The sequence below is a fragment of the Cyprinodon tularosa genome, unplaced genomic scaffold, assembly GCF_016077235.1.
Source record: "Cyprinodon tularosa strain WSP-4 unplaced genomic scaffold, ASM1607723v1 ctg451, whole genome shotgun sequence".
In the NCBI taxonomy this organism is placed as follows: domain Eukaryota; kingdom Metazoa; phylum Chordata; class Actinopteri; order Cyprinodontiformes; family Cyprinodontidae; genus Cyprinodon; species Cyprinodon tularosa.
In genome coordinates, this window is record NW_024039176.1 from 717,867 (window position 1) to 737,782 (window position 19,916).

At 40.0% G+C, this 19,916-nt stretch overlaps 1 protein-coding gene across 20 annotated transcripts in view; it reads left to right on the forward strand.

Annotated features, from left to right (window-relative positions):
• scrib (scribble planar cell polarity protein) overlaps nucleotides 1-19,916 on the forward strand; it is a 93,858-nt gene that overhangs the window by 42,508 nt on the left and 31,434 nt on the right. For 19 of the 20 annotated variants that reach the window (XM_038300589.1, XM_038300593.1, XM_038300596.1 and 16 more), the window contains exons 3-16: nucleotides 4,043-4,121; nucleotides 6,872-6,961; nucleotides 8,814-8,870; nucleotides 9,183-9,246; nucleotides 10,812-10,886; nucleotides 11,016-11,160; nucleotides 11,732-11,850; nucleotides 11,937-12,136; nucleotides 12,721-12,887; nucleotides 13,064-13,191; nucleotides 14,078-14,203; nucleotides 14,288-14,473; nucleotides 15,676-16,056; nucleotides 18,262-18,324. In XM_038300589.1, coding sequence (XP_038156517.1) covers nucleotides 4,043-4,121; nucleotides 6,872-6,961; nucleotides 8,814-8,870; nucleotides 9,183-9,246; nucleotides 10,812-10,886; nucleotides 11,016-11,160; nucleotides 11,732-11,850; nucleotides 11,937-12,136; nucleotides 12,721-12,887; nucleotides 13,064-13,191; nucleotides 14,078-14,203; nucleotides 14,288-14,473; nucleotides 15,676-16,056; nucleotides 18,262-18,324 — 1,880 coding nt within the window. The remainder of the gene's footprint in view (nucleotides 1-4,042; nucleotides 4,122-6,871; nucleotides 6,962-8,813; nucleotides 8,871-9,182; nucleotides 9,247-10,811; nucleotides 10,887-11,015; nucleotides 11,161-11,731; nucleotides 11,851-11,936; nucleotides 12,137-12,720; nucleotides 12,888-13,063; nucleotides 13,192-14,077; nucleotides 14,204-14,287; nucleotides 14,474-15,675; nucleotides 16,057-18,261; nucleotides 18,325-19,916) is intronic. The other variant, XM_038300592.1, reaches the window with a different exon arrangement.

Genomic DNA, 19,916 nt, shown 5'->3' on the forward strand with positions numbered 1-19,916 from the left:
AGTGGGGTTTAACTCTGCACGATTCTATATATTCAGAAGAAAGTACTGTATTTACCGTCTGTCTCAGTTGTTCAAATAAAATCATTTACAAAGTGGAAAACAGTCCTAATTCCACATTCATCAGAGCCGGTGATACTCCAACATTGATAAACAGCATCTAGTTAGTGTAGTGCTTAAAAATGTTTATTAATGTAGCAAAATGCTCCTTTTTTCTTTAAACAATGAATTCCTCTCATCAGTACTGATGCTCATATCAAGCATAAAAAAAGAAAGGCATGCATAATGCATAGTACCAATGACACCAGACCAATAGTGTCCCTACCAGGGATGGGATGCCCAGCCTCTGTCTAAGCAAAGCATAGAGCATCCCTGCCTAAGAGGTTAACTGGACATTCAGGTAAAGTCAGTACAGACAGCCGGCAGGAGAGTCCTTCAGGGTCTCTCAACCACACAAGCTGGATCTCCTGCACAGCCTTTAAATGACCTTGAGCTAATCGGACTATGACAGTCTCAGGTCCTTGGCCAGCACCTGGAATTTGTTGTTTAACAGTTGTTCTGCATGCACCACTGTCACACAGGAAAACTGTTGGGGTGCTATTCACATGTATAGTTAATACAACTAATCCTTATTTGTGCATATTAATTATGTTTTTGTTTTAAATGCTTTGGCTAAAATGCCATCAGAAGGCTGATAAATAGAGAGGAAAAAGGAACAAGAACAGAGGGACAGAACCTAGAACAAATAATGAATGTCTATTCTATTAACATTTCTCTATCTGTAGAATGGGACTGTTTTATAGGTTTTCTTGTCAGGGGGGGGGGGGCCCTGCCCATCCATGCCCAGGGCCCCAAATTTCCTAAATCCGCCCCTGCCTATAGACCATCATGACAGGAAAAAATGGATTTTCAGCTGGCCCCTGACCCGCCAAAGGATTTGGCAGCTCAATTAAAGGAAACACTCAATTTCAGGTTTGGGTTCAGGGGCTGGCTGTGGGGAGATTAAGCCTCCCCCCATATCTTTTGACCAAGCCCCCACAGGTCCCCCAGAACGGGTAACCCTTGTGGAGGTGCTGGGCATAGGAGAATAAGCCGGTGGATTTTCAACTTTAGGAGCTGGCAAGACTGGGGCTGAAGCAGAAGCAGCAGCAGCACCAAGTTCATTTGGGTCTTGCTGTAAAGCTGCTTGTGCTTGCTGTAATAATGCTGAATATGGACCTACAGGTAAATCATCTTTATGATGGGTATGTGCAAGGGTATGGGTTCTTTTATTGTGGTTCTGCAGGCTCCTGTATCACACAAAATTTAACAGGAGTGCCCTGGACCATCAGAACTTTTTCTGGTCTATATTTTTCTTTTAAAAAACAAATCTTCTAGGTTTAAGACATCCATATTTTAACCCTCTATCTCTCTAATAGAAAATGGTTGCTCATCTAGTCATGCTGAGCTTTCTGCATTTTGTGGTTTACTTTGACAGTGTCTAGCTATGTGGCCTTTTTTTCCACATGACCAACACGCTCTGGAATTATCAGTTGAGCGTGATCCAAAACCTCTTCCCCTTACACGGCCTCGGCCCCTACCTCCGGACTGCTGATAAAACACAGTGTCCTCTTCCTCCTGATAAAACACAGTGGATTCTTCATTTTTATTCTTTTTACTTTTTATGACTTTCTCTGCATGCAGGGCGTGATTTATATACTTTTGGAGTGTTGCACCACTCATCTCTATGTGGTGACGATTTACCCATTCTTGAATTACACATTCTTCCACATCCTTCTTTGGAGAGGGAATTCCTTCTACTGCTTTTCTAACATCTTCCTGTGTCCAGGTTCTGTATACCATTACTGTGGCTGGTTGTTGGGCATTCCCCTCAACCTGGCCTGCTAAGGGGTTTGGTAATTCTATTAAAGGAAGCGTGAGGACTGCTCCTTCACCTTCCAGGTTCACAGGCATCACTCGGGGTGTCCGTGGAGACAGAATGTCATTAAATGTTGTCGCTAAAGTTTTTGACCAATCTCCTACAGAACCTTTGGACCTAGTAATATATCCCTGGGAGGTATCAGCTTGTGGAGGGGCTATTTTCAATGGTGCTTCTACATGTTGTGGGGGAGTATATCGTGGAGGATCCCCCGTGGGTGAGAGAGCTGAGGGATCGGCTGCAGCGGCAGCACCTCCCATTGGTGGGAGATTATGTATTTGATGTATCAGGTTAGAATAGGGCCCTGCGTACTCATCATCCTCCTTTCTATGAAACATAACTGATCTTTCCTTTTTCTTTTTTCTTTCTTCACTTTCCCTTTCTTCCTCTTCTTTCTCTTTTCTTTGTCTCTCCTCTCTCTCTCCCTCTTCTCTCTGACCTGCCAATTTCATCCAGACCATGGTTTGCATGTAACCTTCTTTTGCCATCAAAGTGTCTTTATTTTTGCTTTTTGTTTTTATGTTTTGTTGCAAATCTTTTATGTTTGTGGTGCTCAATTTGCCATTAAAACCGTAGTTTTTTATCCAGTGAAACAATGGCTCTACCGCCAATGGGTCATCATTTTCGACTGCTTTCCAATCTTTGCACTGGAGTTTCTCTAATAACTTCTGTTTTTCTTTACTTTGCCCTTTTCCCATTTTGAACTAAATTTGGGCCCAGTGGGTTTTTAACACCTGTCGTGTTCTAAACACTGGGGCTTCAGACAAGATGGTGATCAACTACTTTTTGTGGTAAAACTCTCTTCAACCTTTACAGGTGGAGTTTTCTTGTCTACAAACATCCACAAAAGCTCACCATTTAACCCTTGTCTTTTTGGTATGAAATACAGATATCTAGTGATATCTATATTTCCTTTTACACACACACTCACACACACACACTGCGCAGTTAACTTTTACCTTATTTTAAACACAGAGGACGCCGCTATCCTATGCAGAATTTAACTAGTTTACAACTCGGGGAACCTGCCCTTACAAACTAGGGGAGCCTGCCCTCCCGCGGACTTTAACTGTTTTAAAATTTCTGTTTTACCTGATAGAGTCTAGAATTGTCAGGGTTTTAGTACAAAAGGGGAATCTCGTGACCCCACGCTGAGAGGACTTCAAAAGGGGAATCTCGTGACCCCACGCCCTTCACTTCTATCTTCTTTTTTTTTTTTTATATATTATTATATTTTTATAAATTTTTTATATTTTTATATATTTTTCTTCCAATAACTCACTCACTCCTTATTAAAAGAAAAACTACTCACAATTCTCTGCGTCCTCGAAATGCTTCAACCGTCGGACCCCAGCTTGTAAGGGAGAGACCAGTCCCGTAAAGGGTCTCTTTGCTGCGGCCGCAGGCTTATCTGGATCTCACTCACCTGCTGGGGGTCGTCGGGTATCTTGCAATCCGGCTCGAAGGACCAATTAATGTTAGGTTTAAACACCAAACATTTTATGCAGTAACCTGTACAAATAAAGACACAGAGAATTTTAGTATGATTTACTTGCAAGGAGAGTGATCAGAGACTGTTCAGTTACAATTCTCCAAACCACTCTGAAAAAGTCTCCGCTCTACCAAGCTTTTTATTAAGGAAACGCCCTGGCTACAATGTGGTTCCGACTGCTAAGGGGAGGGGGAAGGGTGAAGCCAGTCGGAACCAGAAGGGAGGGGTGAAACCCAGTCGGTACCAGAAGTTCTGCATCACATCATACAATATCATGAGATAAGAGCTTTCACTCCTTTCTCCGGTGTTAGTGAGTGCATTTCCCCGTGTTTTCTCCTTGCTGACCTTGAGCAGCCAGCACTGCATCTGCACACACTAATAACAAGCATTAGAAAGACAGCAAGCGAAACATTTCAACACTTTGTGTAATACAAGTATACAGGAATATGCAAATGTGTAAATATGAATGTATAAGTATAATATGATTAAAGTAGAATAACTTGTACAATTAATCCAACAAGTACCCCCCCCATAGGACCCCCTTTTCATCTGGATGTGCTTTAAGTTAATATGTTCTGCTCACCATTTGTCTTTCTGACCTCTTTACCAAAAGAAACCTATCTTGTTCCTTGCAGATATCCCTGAGATCCCTGAGAGCATCAAGTTCTGTAAGTCACTGGAGATTGCAGATTTCAGTGGAAACCCTCTTTCCAGGTAAACATTTTGTGGCTATAGGTTGCATTGCTTTATTCATATTGAATCACAATAATCCAATAAGAAGCCAGCTGAGTCCTTCAGTTGTCTTCTGCAAGGCTTTGTGCTTTTTTTTGTTATGGTATCAAAGTTTCACTTTATCTCGGGGGGGGGGGGGGGGGGGCAGTTTTATAACTGGTGAACTGAATATCTAATAATTGTCTATAATTATTGATCTCTTCCAATCCAAATTGAGATAATGTCTTAATCTCAGTTTACCTTTCCTCTCCCTATTATGTGTTGCTTTGAGGTTATTGCCTCTTCCAAGGAGGATATGTTTTCAGTAGTGTTGGTATTAGGGCTCCAACTATCGATTATTTTGCTAATCGATGACTTTGTAAATAATTTCTTTCAATTAATCTGATAGCAAAAGGGTCCTAAAGCCGGGCATACACTCCACGATTTTTTGACAATCCTCTAGTCGTGTGAGAATTTTTCGATCGGGGCGACTTTCAGCCTGATCATGAGTCGTGTAGTGTACATGGGGTAACGAGGGGCAATTAGCCTCTCACGACAACCTCGCGATCAGAAATCGTAAGTTTCGGGATAGAATCAAAAGTTTTTGAAATTCAGTCGGTTGTCGTAAGGTGGACATGGGCAAATCGCTCAGTGGGCATGCGCAAACAAGGATTCCTCCTCTCAGACAAGAACAGAAGCATGGTGGGGGTATGAGTGAGTTCTGTCTGTAAAATTGACAGACCATAGTAGCCATGTTTGCTCAGCCATGTCTTTGTCCAAATACGTTGTCGCTTTTTCTTTTTGGGGCTTTCAGCACAAAATTGCAGAAATTGACAAGGCAGCACGTTTCACTCTAGAGAGCTTCAGATTTGATAGGAGGCATAGACCATTCCCTCTTTTTCCTCTTCTACTGGTTTGGCTTCCGGATAGATGAGTCCGAGTAGCGCCATCTCACTGCGGAGTTGGGTCTGACGTGGTTTTCAGACGTACAGTGTGATCAGGTAAATCCCATCACAGCGTCTGGCCACACAGTGTGAGAACATGCATAGTGAGCTGTGAATTCACACTGTACGACGAAACCGCAGGGTTTCATCGTACGTGAAAGCTGTAGCTCTCAGCCGCACAGTTTATTCCCGGATTTAAAGATTTTTTTTTTTTTGCGGCACTTGTGGGGAAAGGGAGTATGAGAGAGGGGGAGAGACATGCGGCAAAGGATCACAGGCCGGATTCGCGTCATGGGTCGTGCACACCAACCACTGCGCCACCCGCACGCCCCTGGCTTTAAGTATATTTAACAGTTCTGGATAGAGCATGTTGACAGGCTACATTTTTTTATGCAAAATATTTTTGTTTTTATACAATTTTTATATACTTACTTCTCTAAGTGGGTTAGAGCAGTAGTTATAGAAAAAAAACATACAAACAGAAAAGGCTGTTATGTTCCCTGGCTGGGTCTAGGAGGCATAAGAGACCAACATAAATTTAGACAGTTAATCAAGGAGTCAAAAAGGCATTTCAATCGCTTATATTCTGCCATTTCTTTTAAATAAAGTTTTCTGTATGATGGTAAAAGCTTCAGACAGAGTTCAGGCCAAAATAACAAACAAAACAACTCAAAAAGAAAAGTGGACTTACCTAACTCAAACTAAAACCAAAATATACAAGCCTACAAAATAACCTACCTAACAAGCACATAAACAGGAGAAAACTGGGGTTAAACAAAGGGCAGCTCTCCCTGAGCTGGTTTACATGGCAGCAAATTAACAGCCCATTGGATGCTTCAATAACCACAGAGCTGTATGGCCAACAAATGGCCAGGAGGCCCTGGAGTACAGCTTCACAGGCCTTAAATAGCATGCAGGTGATCACTGATTGGGCTGAGACTCACCCCCGGCTCACACCGACTCCGGTCTTACCCTTGCGGTGCGGCGCCGCAGTGATTCCAAGTCATTAAAAAGACGTAAACCTCTCTCACCGGCTGCTGAGCTGTCCGGCTGCGGTTACCGAGACACTCCGGCGCTGCAGAAAATTCCGCAAGAAAGCTATCCTTGCGGCGTGCCGGAGCCCTCCGCAACAAGCTCTCGCAAATATCCTTATTTGGGCCGTGTTATCGCGTGAAGTTACATGAAATCAAGTGAACTTCTGTTCTCGCGAGTTAAATCTCCAGACCTGTTGCTGGAGCCGCAGAGCCGCACCGCACCGTAGTCAAAAGGGCGGTGTGAGAGGGGGCGTGAGGGAGTTGCGGTCTCCGTCGGCTCGGTAACCGCACCGGAGCCAGTGTGAGCAAGGGGTCAGGAAGCAGCATCCAGTCTTAGAGGCGGAGCCTAAAACAGAGCAAGGTGATACTTGGGTGCAAAAAAAAAATTACATCCATCTTGGGGATGTAACAAGGCCCTACAGATAGGCATATCTGTCCTGTTCACATCTAGAACCGGTGTATTGGTAAATCAGTAATATAAAGAAGGACTCCTCCTCAGTTTTTACTGTAGGCGTGTCTTTGCCCCATTTACAACCCGCTAAAGTTTGGTGATGATCTGGATATCTTAAATCAATCCTTAACTTTATCGGATAGGAGACAATGCGACAATGCTACTTGGTGGGTTCCTGCTCATTCCGAGTGCTTCCCGGTTTAATTATAGGCTTCATTTTAGTTGACTTTTATGCTGCTATATGTTGCTTTAATAGAGAGGTATTCTCTTGTGTACTGTTTTTATCTGTCTCTTTGATTGATTTGATTGTCTCTTTTTTCTCAGATTGCCAGATGGCTTCACTGAGCTGCGAACACTGGCCCATCTTTCACTCAACGATGTGACATTACAGACATTACCCAATGACATTGGAAAGTATGTATATGGCTCATTGTTGCAAATATTAACAAAGTTTCATTTGTTTTCACTGAAAAAGCTTCAGATTGGTTAAAAGTTTCAATCATTTAGCTTTAATTGAAAGCCTTGAATATTTTATGCAACTTCTAACAGCTTCAATAGAACTGTGAACAGTACATTACCATTAATCAAAGCACAATTCCTAAATGTTTGTATTTATATATTACAGTGAGAGTTTAACATTTGCTGTTAACAGAAGATAAAGTTCAATTTCCAACATATAAACAACTGAGGCTACTTTTTAACCTCAAGTCAGTTACTAACACTAACAATCCATGTTCCAGCCCGTTTTTACCAGGGAGTTGTTTACTTTTTCAGACCTGCACTTACTGATGTTGGCTCTGAAGCTCTGGAGAATCTAGCTGGATAATTTCTGCCGCACTGTGGATGGTGATGTTAGCGATATCAACATCTGTGTTTACCGCAACAAGTTACAGTGAAATGGCTTTAAAGCTTGAATGCCACTAGGGGACTGGACTGATGTATGTGCTCCAGATTCACAGGTGTAAAAGAAACAAGAATTACAAAGGTATAAAAACAATTGGATTATTTGCATAATTATTAGTTATTTTAATGCTTTTAAATCTTTATTAATTAATCAAAATTAACAAATTAAAGTTCCAGCCCCATTAAAACTGCATCATATGAATTTCTCCTCTTAGTTGATACTCTTTGGCACCACATTTCACTTTAAGTAAAACTAAGTTTTTTGTAAGGCTTTAAGTCTCAAACAACATAAGATTAGATGGAGATCATCAGGGAGGATTCCATTCTCATTTCTACTTTTGCCCCTCATTTGATTTTAAGTCTGATTTTTGACTAGGTCAGCATAAAGACCAATTTATGCTTCTGACGCATAGCCTCTGCAACCGTCAAATCTGTCTCTGTGCGACCACGCCTCCCGTGCAGAGGTTCTGCAACAGTCGTTGGGCACCTCAAAAAAATCCTGACTCTGCGTCGGGCACACTTCAATTAGCTTTAATCTAGACCATCCCACTGTAATCCAGTCTTCATGTTTAAGGCCATTGTTCGGCTTGAAAGTGATCCTTCAGTCCAGTCTCTTGTCCATCTGCTCTAGAAAATCTTCCCAAACCATAATCCTGTCATATCTTTATTGCTCTGTTAAAGTGACGAGTGATTATCCCACTTTCTTCATGGCTTGTTTCAAAATATACATATTATGGGATGCCTTCAACAGTGGCTTTAATCGTGCTACTCCTCCATAAAGACCAGATTTTTGGAAGCCACAACTAATAGTTATCTTTTCAGTAGCTTTACCATTCTGAGATCTTGACTTTATTGATGGATAGTGGGTATTTGTAGGTATGAAACTGTTCCATACTATTTTCAGATGCTTGGTTTTCGTGATGCAGTATGTTCAATAACTTTTCTAATAAACCTTTAAGGCCCTCAAAGAGCAGCTGCATTCATACGCAGGTTACACTTTCTCTTAACAACCAACTAGGTGACTTCTAAAGCTAATTTCCTTTCATTTCAAACTTATGCACCACTTTGTTACGGTATGTCACACCGCAGCAAAATTACAATGACGTTTAATGGTTGTAATGTGACATTCCAAAAGTTCAATGGGTTTAAATTATTTGGCAAGGCCTCTTTAAAAATCTGACACTGCTCAAACCAAGCTGCCACCTGGAAGGTAGACCAATTAGTATATTGAGAGATTGATGGTGGATGAGCCTCTGAGTGGCCAGGCAGCCCTGATGACCAGACCTGCCATTTGTCCAAGCAACAACCAACAATTCCTCTTATGCCAACTCCTCTGCCTCCTTTTCTCTTTCTCCTTTAACAGTCTGGGCAATTTGGTGACCTTAGAGCTCAGGGAGAACCGGTTGAAGTCTCTACCTACGTAAGTGTCAAATCTGCTCACTGTTTACATTTAAGTATACATGTTTTGCCATTGTTTACAGTCACTATGAAAAACACACCTAAGTCATCTCTGTTGATGTTTTGGATCAGATTTCTTCATAGCCATTCAAAAAATCTCAAGTATGCAGATTTCTTTTTCAATTAAATCTCTAGCCTTTACCTACATACTGTAGAGTAAGATCCAAAGCCTTCTGTGAATGAGAGATCACATGGTATGCTGTTACCACAAGGGGAGCCGTATCCTTTGTTCCTTTATTCAGGTGACGTAACTTCTCGTCTGTCTTATGCGCAGGTCACTCTCTTTCCTGGTGAAACTGGAACAGCTGGACCTGGGCAGCAATGAACTGGAAGTTTTGGTTAGTTAATTTTCTCACCCAATATCCAAACAAAACCCTTAAATTTCATATAGATCCTCACTTAAAGACGCTTGCCTGTCTTTTAGGGTTCTGTCCTTCATTCTTTTTGAAATAGTTATGATCCTAAAGACTCATTTTCCTCAGCATGCGTTTTTTAGGTGCTTTTTCAGCACTGAAGCAGCAGATAAGTGCAGGAACTCCCACCTGTCTGAACAGCGCTGGGTAAACAATTCCTCCCGATGGGACACAGGGACGACACTAAGCAAACAGTGACTTCATAACAAAACCTTGACTGTGTGTCCAATCAGGAACCAGTGTTTTACATTTTTCCATTAGATTTACAGTGAAGGACAGAGGATTACAGTGTAATTTAGAGCTGTAAATGATGCAGCCTAATGTTTTTACTTCATTGTAGACTAACAATAAAACCTTCTGATTAACGGAATTGGTTACATGACTTTATTTGTTTTCTATTGTATAGACGTTTTAAATTATACATTCAGACACATTTTGTGTGTGTATTAGTTAATATTCTCTCTGAAACTATAAACTGTGTCTAAGTTTCAGCCTTCTAGCTTTAAGAGTATTGAGGTTGTCCCAAATCCTTTATGTCTTTATATCAACCACTCATTGCTATGCATGGTTACTACTGGCAGTAAAACAGAGCATCAACACGATGGTCCTACCAACCTGCTCCACACTTCTACGTAGTTTGCACTTCTAGTTTGCACTGGTACATGTTTTCACCTGGACTCTTCCAAACTGACTTACAACTTGTCATTTTCTCCTCTGACCAATCAACCAAGGATGCAAATATTTGACTTGGATTATTCTGTCAAAAACTGTGGTCAATGTACAACCTGCTAAGAAACATTTGTTAGTGGGGGGAGGGTTGGATGTATTTTTTGTGATATGTGATTAATATATGAAATCTATGATATATTCAAGCTTGTTTAATTAAAGTCCTTTGAAGTTGTGTGTTACAACGTATTTTGTACCTTTATCCCTTATTTTGGGTACAAAATAGAGCCAACTTCTCTATACCTAAACAGGTATGTTTGATAAAAACAATAAGGCAGTAACTTCAAAAGAATTGGAAATTTATGCTAACTACTATGCAATAGTCCCTAATTACAATTCTGATTATTTGTTTGGTTTCAGTTTATAACGGATCCATGGTTATTTTTAAGAGATCATGCTCTTAAATATCTCACTAAATAGAAAACAATAGAAAATCTCTTTATTGTCCCACAATGGGGAAATTATGGATTGGAGAAAATCATCAAAGGATTATAGAAAAAAAATGGTTGCACAAATATGGACCTTAGAGTAATGAATAGGAATAACATAATAGCAGAGAGTAAATGATGGAAATTATGACTCAGAAGTTATCCACTGGTCTTTTTTCATGTTTGCAGCTTTCTGATTGGGCCAGATTCCACTAACTGTAAACATGCATTGTGCAGAAGTCTGATTTCCATGTCTTTGCAGTAAAAATAGCAACCTATGTTGTGTTTTCAAAATGCTCTTTGTTTCTGATGTTGCTTTATCCTGTTTTGTTTTAGCCGGACACGCTCGGCGCTCTCCCCAACCTCAGAGAGCTGTGGTTGGACCGTAATCAGTTGTCTTCATTACCACCTGTAAGTGCAGTTCTTGAATAAACACATCTCCTGCATGACGTGTTTCCCTTTGACTGTGTAATGAAGTAAATGACTATGCTTTTGAGTTAATTACACAGTCGTACCTGTTCATTTAATTTCTGCAAACAGGAGCTAGGTAACCTTCGGCGACTGGTGTGTCTGGATGTCTCTGAGAACCACCTGGAGGAGCTTCCATCAGAGCTAAGCGGCCTCCTGGCTCTCACCGACCTGCTGCTCACGCAGAACCTGCTCGAAGTCATTCCAAACAGTATAGGTGAAAAAAGCTTTAACTGGTTCAGTTCTGTGGAAAACTCCTTTCCCTTTGGTTTGTTTAAAAAAAAAATAGGACACTCTCTCTCACTCATGTGTTTGTACAGCACACTGTTATTTTTTGCTCTGCAAAATTATAGTTTCTATAAAGTTGGTTTGGAAAACATTTGTGTGCCTTAAGACTCTTGTTTAATAAAGGTGCTGCTGCCCTCTACTGGAGTAATGATGTCAGTGAAGAACTGAGAAAATAGACTTATTTTAAAGATGACACAGACATATACCCTAATAAACACCACCTGGAAAAGTTGAATATAGGTATTTTTTTCTAGATTTGAGTTTGGGAAAACATTTGCCTCTCCAGTCTGGATAATGAACCCATCATATAAAAACGGATTTTGGCCTTATTCCAGTCCATTCATCCATTCGTTTCTCCTTCCTTCCTTCCTTCCTTCCTGAAGTATAAATAAAGACTGCTCATTGGAGTCTATGGAAAGATTGACTTGTGGTAGTAAGCAATGATTTAGTATGTCTGAAGGCTCAGATACATTTCTAAACGTTTTGTGTTCTTTTCCCAGGTTCCTTAAAGCAGTTGTCCATCCTGAAAGTGGACCAGAACCGATTGACTCAGCTGACGGACTCTTTAGGAGAGTGTGAAAACCTCACAGAGCTTGTTCTGACAGAAAATCTTTTACAGGTACAATTTTATTACGATAGAGTAAATCTGTCCATGCGCGCCATTTCTTTTAACAGGATTTGAATCTCCTTCGTTTCCCCTCACAGACGCTTCCTCGCTCGCTGGGCAAGCTGAAGAAGCTGACTAACCTGAATGTAGACCGGAATCGGCTTGGCAGCGTTCCCAAAGAACTTGGCGGCTGCACCAGCCTCAACGTCCTCTCGTTGAGAGATAACCGCCTGAGCAAACTGCCCGCTGAGCTGGCAGACGCCACCGAGCTGCATGTGCTAGATGTAGCTGGAAACAGGTAGCCTTACCTTCACTGTTAATAAAACACAAACTTTACCTAGAGGTTCTGTGCCTAAATAGAGCCAGTTTTCCATAAGAAGCAGCATCATACGGATATTATTTTGTTACTGTGATTAAAGAAATACCTGAGTAGTCTCATTCCGGGATGATTATAAAGTTTTGAGTATAATTAAATTGTTTATCTGTCAAAGCAGTGAAAATGTTCTGAGAAATGTGATTTCAGTGTTGATGCACACTTAAAAAGTCTAGCCATTAAAGAGCTAGCTAGCTTAAACTCTCCCAACTAAATTCATAGTAAACGTTTTTGTATTTACACTTGAAATTGAATGCGACATCAGAAGTTTGAGCGTAAAAGCGTTGTTGTTTTTTTTTAATGCTTGGGTATCCTCCCTGCATTAACGTTAATATTTTTTGTTAAATTACAAACTGAAAGCATTAAATGATTCATGTCTGCTCAGGTTTTTCGCCTTTGGCTTAGAGTTTAGGCTTTCTAGATTGAAGTCTCATATGGAGCTCTTTCTCTTCACCCACTCAAAGGAAGAGGTTCTGCTTGAACTTATGTCGTCTTTCCTTGTTGTCCAGACTACAAAACTTGCCTTTCGCCCTAACAAACCTCAACCTAAAGGCCATGTGGCTCGCAGAGAACCAGTCCCAGCCCATGCTCAAGTTCCAGACAGATGATGATGAGCGAACGGGAGAGAAAGTGTTGACCTGCTATTTGCTCCCCCAACAGCCGTCACCAAGCCTTGGTGAGCCATTTATTCAGAAGAACAGACCATATATTCAAAAGAATGCTCTGTAAAGATCAATAATTCACAGATTTGATTTTGTAGGTTTATCTGCTAAGATAGAGCTGCTTCTGATAGCATATTTGGGTTGTTTAAGTTGATTGAATTTATTCCTCGCTGCGTTCCTTACCCCACAGAGAACCTTCTGCAGAACAGCGTGGACGACAGCTGGACGGACAGCAATCTGAACAGAGTGTCCGTCATTCAGTTCCAGGAGGAGACCAAAGCTGAAGAGGAGGATGATGAAGCTGCAGCAGAGCTTAGAGTGAGTAAATGCTACACCTTCATCATTATGATAAAATATTCTCCTTCCTACTCATCCTTCATCAGCTCTCATCTTCTATTAAATCATTACTAAGATATTTTTAGGAGAAATCTTTTAGTTCATCTGATATTTTTTTTTCCACAAACACCTTCTAAAGTGCTTATACTGATTTGACCAGATTCTAGTTTTTCTACCAGCTTTGTCTTACTTATTATCGGAAGCTCAAAAGTTCCAATTTACAGCTGCTTTAGTTTAATTAATTTCCTTTAACTCCAAGTCTTATTTACATCTGGATGACCACAGATTAGGTCATTCTGATGCTCTTATTAGGCTGGACATTTCAAACATATTTAGCATTTAGCAAACTTAGTAGTTTCTGTGTTTAAAAAATGACATCTTTTGTAGCAGCCTCTATATTCAAGACTCTTATTAGTATGACGGTTTGGTATTATGTCCAGCGACAGCCTAACCTATGCATAACGCATGTCACAAGCCAGTGTCCTGAGTGGGGCAGCGATGCACCTGGAGGCGCCCCGACCTGGATAAAAACATTTCTTTGATCGCGGTATGAACCTAGCTGTTGTTTACTGAGGATGATGTTGACATGTGCTAGCATTTTTCAGAGTGCTTCAGCGTACTCATAGTTTTCCGCATGTCAGGCATATGTCAGGCAGCTCTAAATCGTCAAGGTGTGACAGGGGCTTTAGTTGTGGTCCATTCAGAATCAGTTAAAAGAAAGTGGGATTCCCTTTCCGCCTGCTTGATCGGGCTGTTTGCGATCAGCTAGTACATTTCTATAAAAGAAATCAAACAGTCTGTGTCTTTTGCTGATGATGAGACATTTATTAGTCAGCTGGTTTCACAAAGGGGTTTTCTTTTTCCTCAGGGTCTCCAGCGCAGAGCCACCCCTCATCCCAGTGAGCTGAAGGTGATGAAGAAGGGCATTGAGGACAGGAGGAATGAGGTCTTCACATCCAGACCCGATGGAGAAGATGAGTCCCTTGACCCACAGGTGATAAAAATCAGACTTTTAATTGATGACTTGTCCAGGATTGCCTGGATCTACTGGCATTTTGAAATCAATCTCTCTTTTTAGGAGAAACGACTGAGTGATGTTTCAAATCAGAGCCACGACTCCCAGGTGTCCAACAGCACACTCTCTGCCACGTCACACGAGGACAAACACAATGTAGTTGCTAACTCACAGAGGGAGGACATGGTTGATGGCCAGTCTCCTCAGGAGGAGGAAGACCTGGATGAGATGGAGGTGGAATACATTGAGGTAAACAATGACTGTTAAAAAATGTTAAACAGTGTAAGAATTTTTTTTCTTTGCTGCAGGTCAGTCTCTTCTATCCTCTTACCTTTGAAAGTTGAACACATCTTGTTATGGTCATGGATCCCAAATTTAATGTCATAATCTCTGAGATATTTATCGTTTCCATCCTGTTTCGTGTTGCTCCTTCTATCAAACTTTTCCTGGATTGTTTTTGAGAGCGTTTTGACCCATCCTTTTGTTTATTCTTGCTCTTCTACATTCAACAAAAATATAAACCCCAAACTTTTGTTTTTGCAAAGAGTTTTAAATGAAATATTCCCTTGGATAAGAGGCGACACATCAAAATATAATGATGCCATCATGTCGGTCTGAAGGGGGCTTCATCAGAGAAATGCAGTTTTTTGTTGTTGTTTTTTTCTCCAGTCTTTCCCTGTCCAGTCATAATACTTCATTTTTGATTTATTAGACTAACCATATAATCACAGATATGCCAGTAGATCATTTTGTGGCTGGTCTAGCAAGAAACTTAATATCATGGAAAACTAAATTTATTTTGGTTTTCCAATCAAAATTGATTTTGAAGATCAGAGGCCTAAAGAGAAGGAAAACTTCAAATCCAGGTGTTTTTTTTTTTAGTACTGAAAAACTCATTCCATAGTACAGTATATGACCGGTGTGTTTGACTGAGACGGCTTTCTCATTATTTAATGCATCTACTGCAGAGTATTTATGGATGCAGTCATTTATTTTCATCCAAAAGGATGATCTGGAACCACTCAGCAACAGCACAGTCCCTTTTCCTTTCAACATTGATAAGATGCCTCTGAGATCCATGTTTCAGTCATGGCTCAATCTTTGAATCTCCCTCAAACTCTTAAGTATCTCATTGCTTCCACTGCATTGAGTCTGTGGAGTCACTTGGTTTTCTTTATGATAATAAACTTTTCACCAATCTTGACTGTATGCCCTGATTGAAGTGTCTCTTTAGAGTGCCTTGAGATGAAATGCCAGTAGCCGGCGTTCTTTGAATAAAACTAACTTTGCAGTTGTATTAATATTTCTTGAGATTGACCCTTGGACTCTGTGTTAACTGGCACCATTAAAAACTAGTAAAGAATAATAAAAAATAACTAAAACTATTAGCCAGAAATCTACAGCAACTCTTGCTTTTAAATCTCTGAGATGGAATCACTTTCTTTCCCAAGCCAACCGTGCACTTTGCAGAAGAACCGATTATCCGCGGTGGAGATGAGGATGATGATGAAGAAGACAGAGAGAATGGGGAGAGGAGCGACGAAGAGGACGAGAGGCCAGCTTTTCCCCAAGAGAAGCAGCGGCTGATCAGAAAGGACACACCACACTACAAGAAGCACTTCAAAATCAACAAGCTGCCCAAACCCGAGGCCGTGGCCGCACTGCTGCAGGGCTTCAGTCCTGATGGGCTCAACTCCCTGACACAGCCTGCTGAGGATGAGCAAGAAGAGGAGCAGGAGGGGGCTGAGCTGGCTGTAGGCACCCCTCAGCACCATCACAGAATAGAAGAGCTGGACGACATCCGGCATCAGGGCAGCTCCAGCCAAGTCAAGGTAAACCTGATTCAGGCTCTCGCAGCATGCAGTCTGGATTTATGGAAGACGGTATAAAAACTAGAAAAACATTCATCCTCACCATCAGTTTTAAACATCCCTCAGTAGTGAAACACATTTGTGAGAAAATTACCAAAACCTCACATGAGAGACAACCTCAGACCACAGTTTATGCATATTATCTACACGTAAATCATGCTATCAAAATCTGCTTTTTCAGCAGAACACCGATTCATTCGAAAACCAAACTTCACACTACAAATCATCTGCTGATAATGTTTGCACTCTCTGCTTTTCATAACATTTCACCCATGTGCTTATGTGCACCACTGATTCTAGAAACGTCTGATCAGTTGCTGCTGATTCCTTAATAAATGTGCAGTATTTGGGGAGATTCAATGACTTGTATTGATTTATTTTCAAATCCTGCTTAACACAACGATCATCTCACCAAATCTGTTCTGTGTGTGTTGTTATGAATGTGGTTCTGTTTGTGTGGCTGAACTTGGACCAGACAGAACATTTACTGGCAGAGCTGGAATATGAGATCTAACGAGCCTCGTATTCGATAAAAACTCATTATAGAAGTACATTTATTTCAATAGATTTTTTGTTTTTTTATGCTTGAATTTCAATTAAAGTATTTTAAATGTTATAAGTTATGGGATAGATTAACAAAACACTGGTACCACTATAAGGCATTAAAGATACCGTAATAGTTTAATAAACTGCGGTGTACTTTAACATTGGATACCCCTATTAAGATCGATGTATTAGAAAAATCACGTTTTAGAATAAAGTACCTTTTTTTGGCAGCAGCATATTTAATATAGAAGCTGGTTTAGGGACAACTATTGAGGAAAAAATTTAACTTGTCAAAAATGTGGGCTTTCTTAAAATACCGATTAGCTCATCAATTCTGCGAGGAAAGTCACTGTTTAGGAGGAAAAAAAATCAATTATTCAAGCTGTACACATCTTTTTAGTGTAAAAAATAAAAACAATATTAGGAAACATGTCTATAAAAAACCAACAGTGCCAGAAGGATTGTTCCTTTTGCTTTTCACATCGTATATAAAACATTTTTTGTTTTATTTTTTTAAACTATCGAGAATCAACCACGTTTTAGTTTTTCTATCTATCTTCTTCCGCTTATTCCAACAGGGTTGCGGTGGGGCTACATGGAGTACACCCTGGACAGGTCGCCAATCTGTCATAGGGCAACACAGAGACACACAGACATGCCATTCCCACACATTCAGACATATTTTTGGACCAGCCGAGGAGAACCCAGATATGCACGGGCAAAACATGCAGAAAGACCCTTAGCCAGGAATGGAACCAAAACCTTGTTGCCGCAAGGCAACAGGGCTACCAAATGCACCATTGTGCAGTGTGTTTTAGTACATGCATCCTCATATTTCATAGATTTATCCACATACTTTATCACAATTACATTGTGATGTGTAATTTCATAGATCCAACTCTATACTGAACTAAATGCATCAGGTGTCTTTTGTGTGTTGTTGTTGTATTTTTATTTATTTTTTATTCCTGGTCTTGCTCCTAACAGAGCTGGTTTATTTATGAAAATCTGCTGCAACAAAAACTATTTCCAATCTTCACCAGGGGAGCTAAAAAATGAAAAATGTGGCCAATAAATGGCTATCCAGTCAATTTGATTGTTAGTCACATTTTACTTCTTTTAAATTCTATTTTTTATGTTCCTAAATATCACCAAGATCTATACATTAAATGTTAGCACCCAGTACAGCAAATTACATTTTGAGGACTTAAGCAATGAAAAAAGTAAAATTTTTAGTGTATTGCACAAAAATATACTTTTTCCCATCTATAAATCATGGCTTAAACAGTCCTCTATGATTTTACCATCGAGGAAGTAAATCCTTATCTTACAGTTTGTAGCTTGTGCTTCTTCTGCTTTCTTGTTTTTGCTCACGCTGCACACTGGTGTTTGTTTTGCACTCTGGCTCAGCTCCTTGGTCTTGTCTTTCCACCTCTGCCTGTATTTGCTTTCGGTGGCTGGGGAGCGAAAGTGGAGTCACTTCTGCTTCAGTAGGCAGATAGTGATGTGGAACGTGTGATGTTAATGGAGAGCGTGTACCGCGTGGGTGTGGGAATGAGTGTATATATTAATTTTGGCCTGACTAATCCGCATGCCTCTTGCTGGTTCCTGTCCTAACAGGGGGTGTCATTTGATCAAGTCAATAATCTGCTGATTGAACCTGCTCGAATTGAGGAGGAAGAGGTCTGTACCTATTATTTTCCACCCTGTGTGCCCATGTGTGCATCATACATCCACCTAAGCTAACAGACGTTCAGGAAGGGGAGAGAAATACCCTCAAAAATCACAAATAAATTCCTAACAGATGTTTAACGGGAGCATAAGTGTGGCAGAACTCCTAATTACTTAAGACTGGAAAAGTACAAGAAAGGCAAACATTTTGATATCATTTGACAAATTACGATTTATGTTATCAAAAATAAGCTCTTACAGAGCTGGCTGAAGAAAGCATCTTTTAGTCTTTCTTACCTAGCACCCAACATGAGGTGTTTTTTTATACCTAACCATGTATTTTTCTGAAAACTTTGGAAAAGCAAAATTAAGATGGTCATTCTTTGTTTCTCCATACTATAAAAAACTCTTAATCTTTCAAAGCAGGCACTTGGTACACAAGATTGTTCCATAACTATAAATGATAATGCATAGAAAATATATCTGAATAGTTCTAAGTCACCTTTAATAGAATCATTTAGATTTTTAAATGAGACAGGATTGTACAGAATTTCCAGTGTATAATCCTTGGTCAGGGTTATGCTGTGAAGATTTTTAAAGGGTTTATGTTTGTGCTATATGTTGTCCTGCCATGAAAATGCTGCCAGAGCTTCCTTTTCTTTCTAACTTTGATGGTGCAAAGCTCAGGTTGTGGCACACTGCATGTTTTCTTGCTCTCATCTCGCTCTGCAGCTTTGCTCTCTGTTTTTCTGTCCATGTTGCTCATTTCTAGAATGGGATTTTTCTCCAAAATTATTTACATTTTTTCAATTCTAGGTAATTTAAGCAGAAAAATGTCTTTGCATGGATAAATCCTTTAGGTTCAATTTAAAGTGCAACTATAGAACTTCCTAAATAACAAATGGCTGTGACTTTAAATGCAGGGAATAGCATGTTTACTCCACTTTCCTCCCTCCTCTAGTTTCCATCCACTCTCTTAGCATGAATTTAATATTTGAGATATCATGCCGCTCGTGTAATGGTTGCCAATAAAGGCATAATTTTCCGTCACACAATCTCTTAACTTGTTACATAGCTTAATGTAGAACGCATGTTCTTTGTGATGCATCCTCCTTATGTTCTGTATTGAAAAGTAAGTTACTTTTTATTGTGAAAAATCTTTTACATTTTTAAATTCTTCTATCACCATTTTATGCTGAAAGTTCTCTGTTTTACAACCAGGCTGTGAATACTCCCAAACTGTCATATTAATGCTTATTTAGTAAAGAAGATCAATAGAAACCCCCGTTATATATCTGATACTTACTTACGTTTCCTAACTCTAAACCTAAATGCCCCCAGTCCTTCATCTTTTAAATGCCTTATTCAGTTGCGTCTATAGAATCATTTGAAAATCATATTTTAAAATGTTCAAACTAATCTCTCTTGGCTTTAAGGTGATCCTGTAGCAGTATTTATTAAGAGTTCATTTAATCTTTGTACAGCACAAAATTAGCTTAGATCTGTAGTTATACAATAATGTTATACTGCTCTAACCTAAACATTTATATTTATTTATTTTTCAGACAAGTAGACTTATTATTTTACTGTGTTTACCTGGAGTC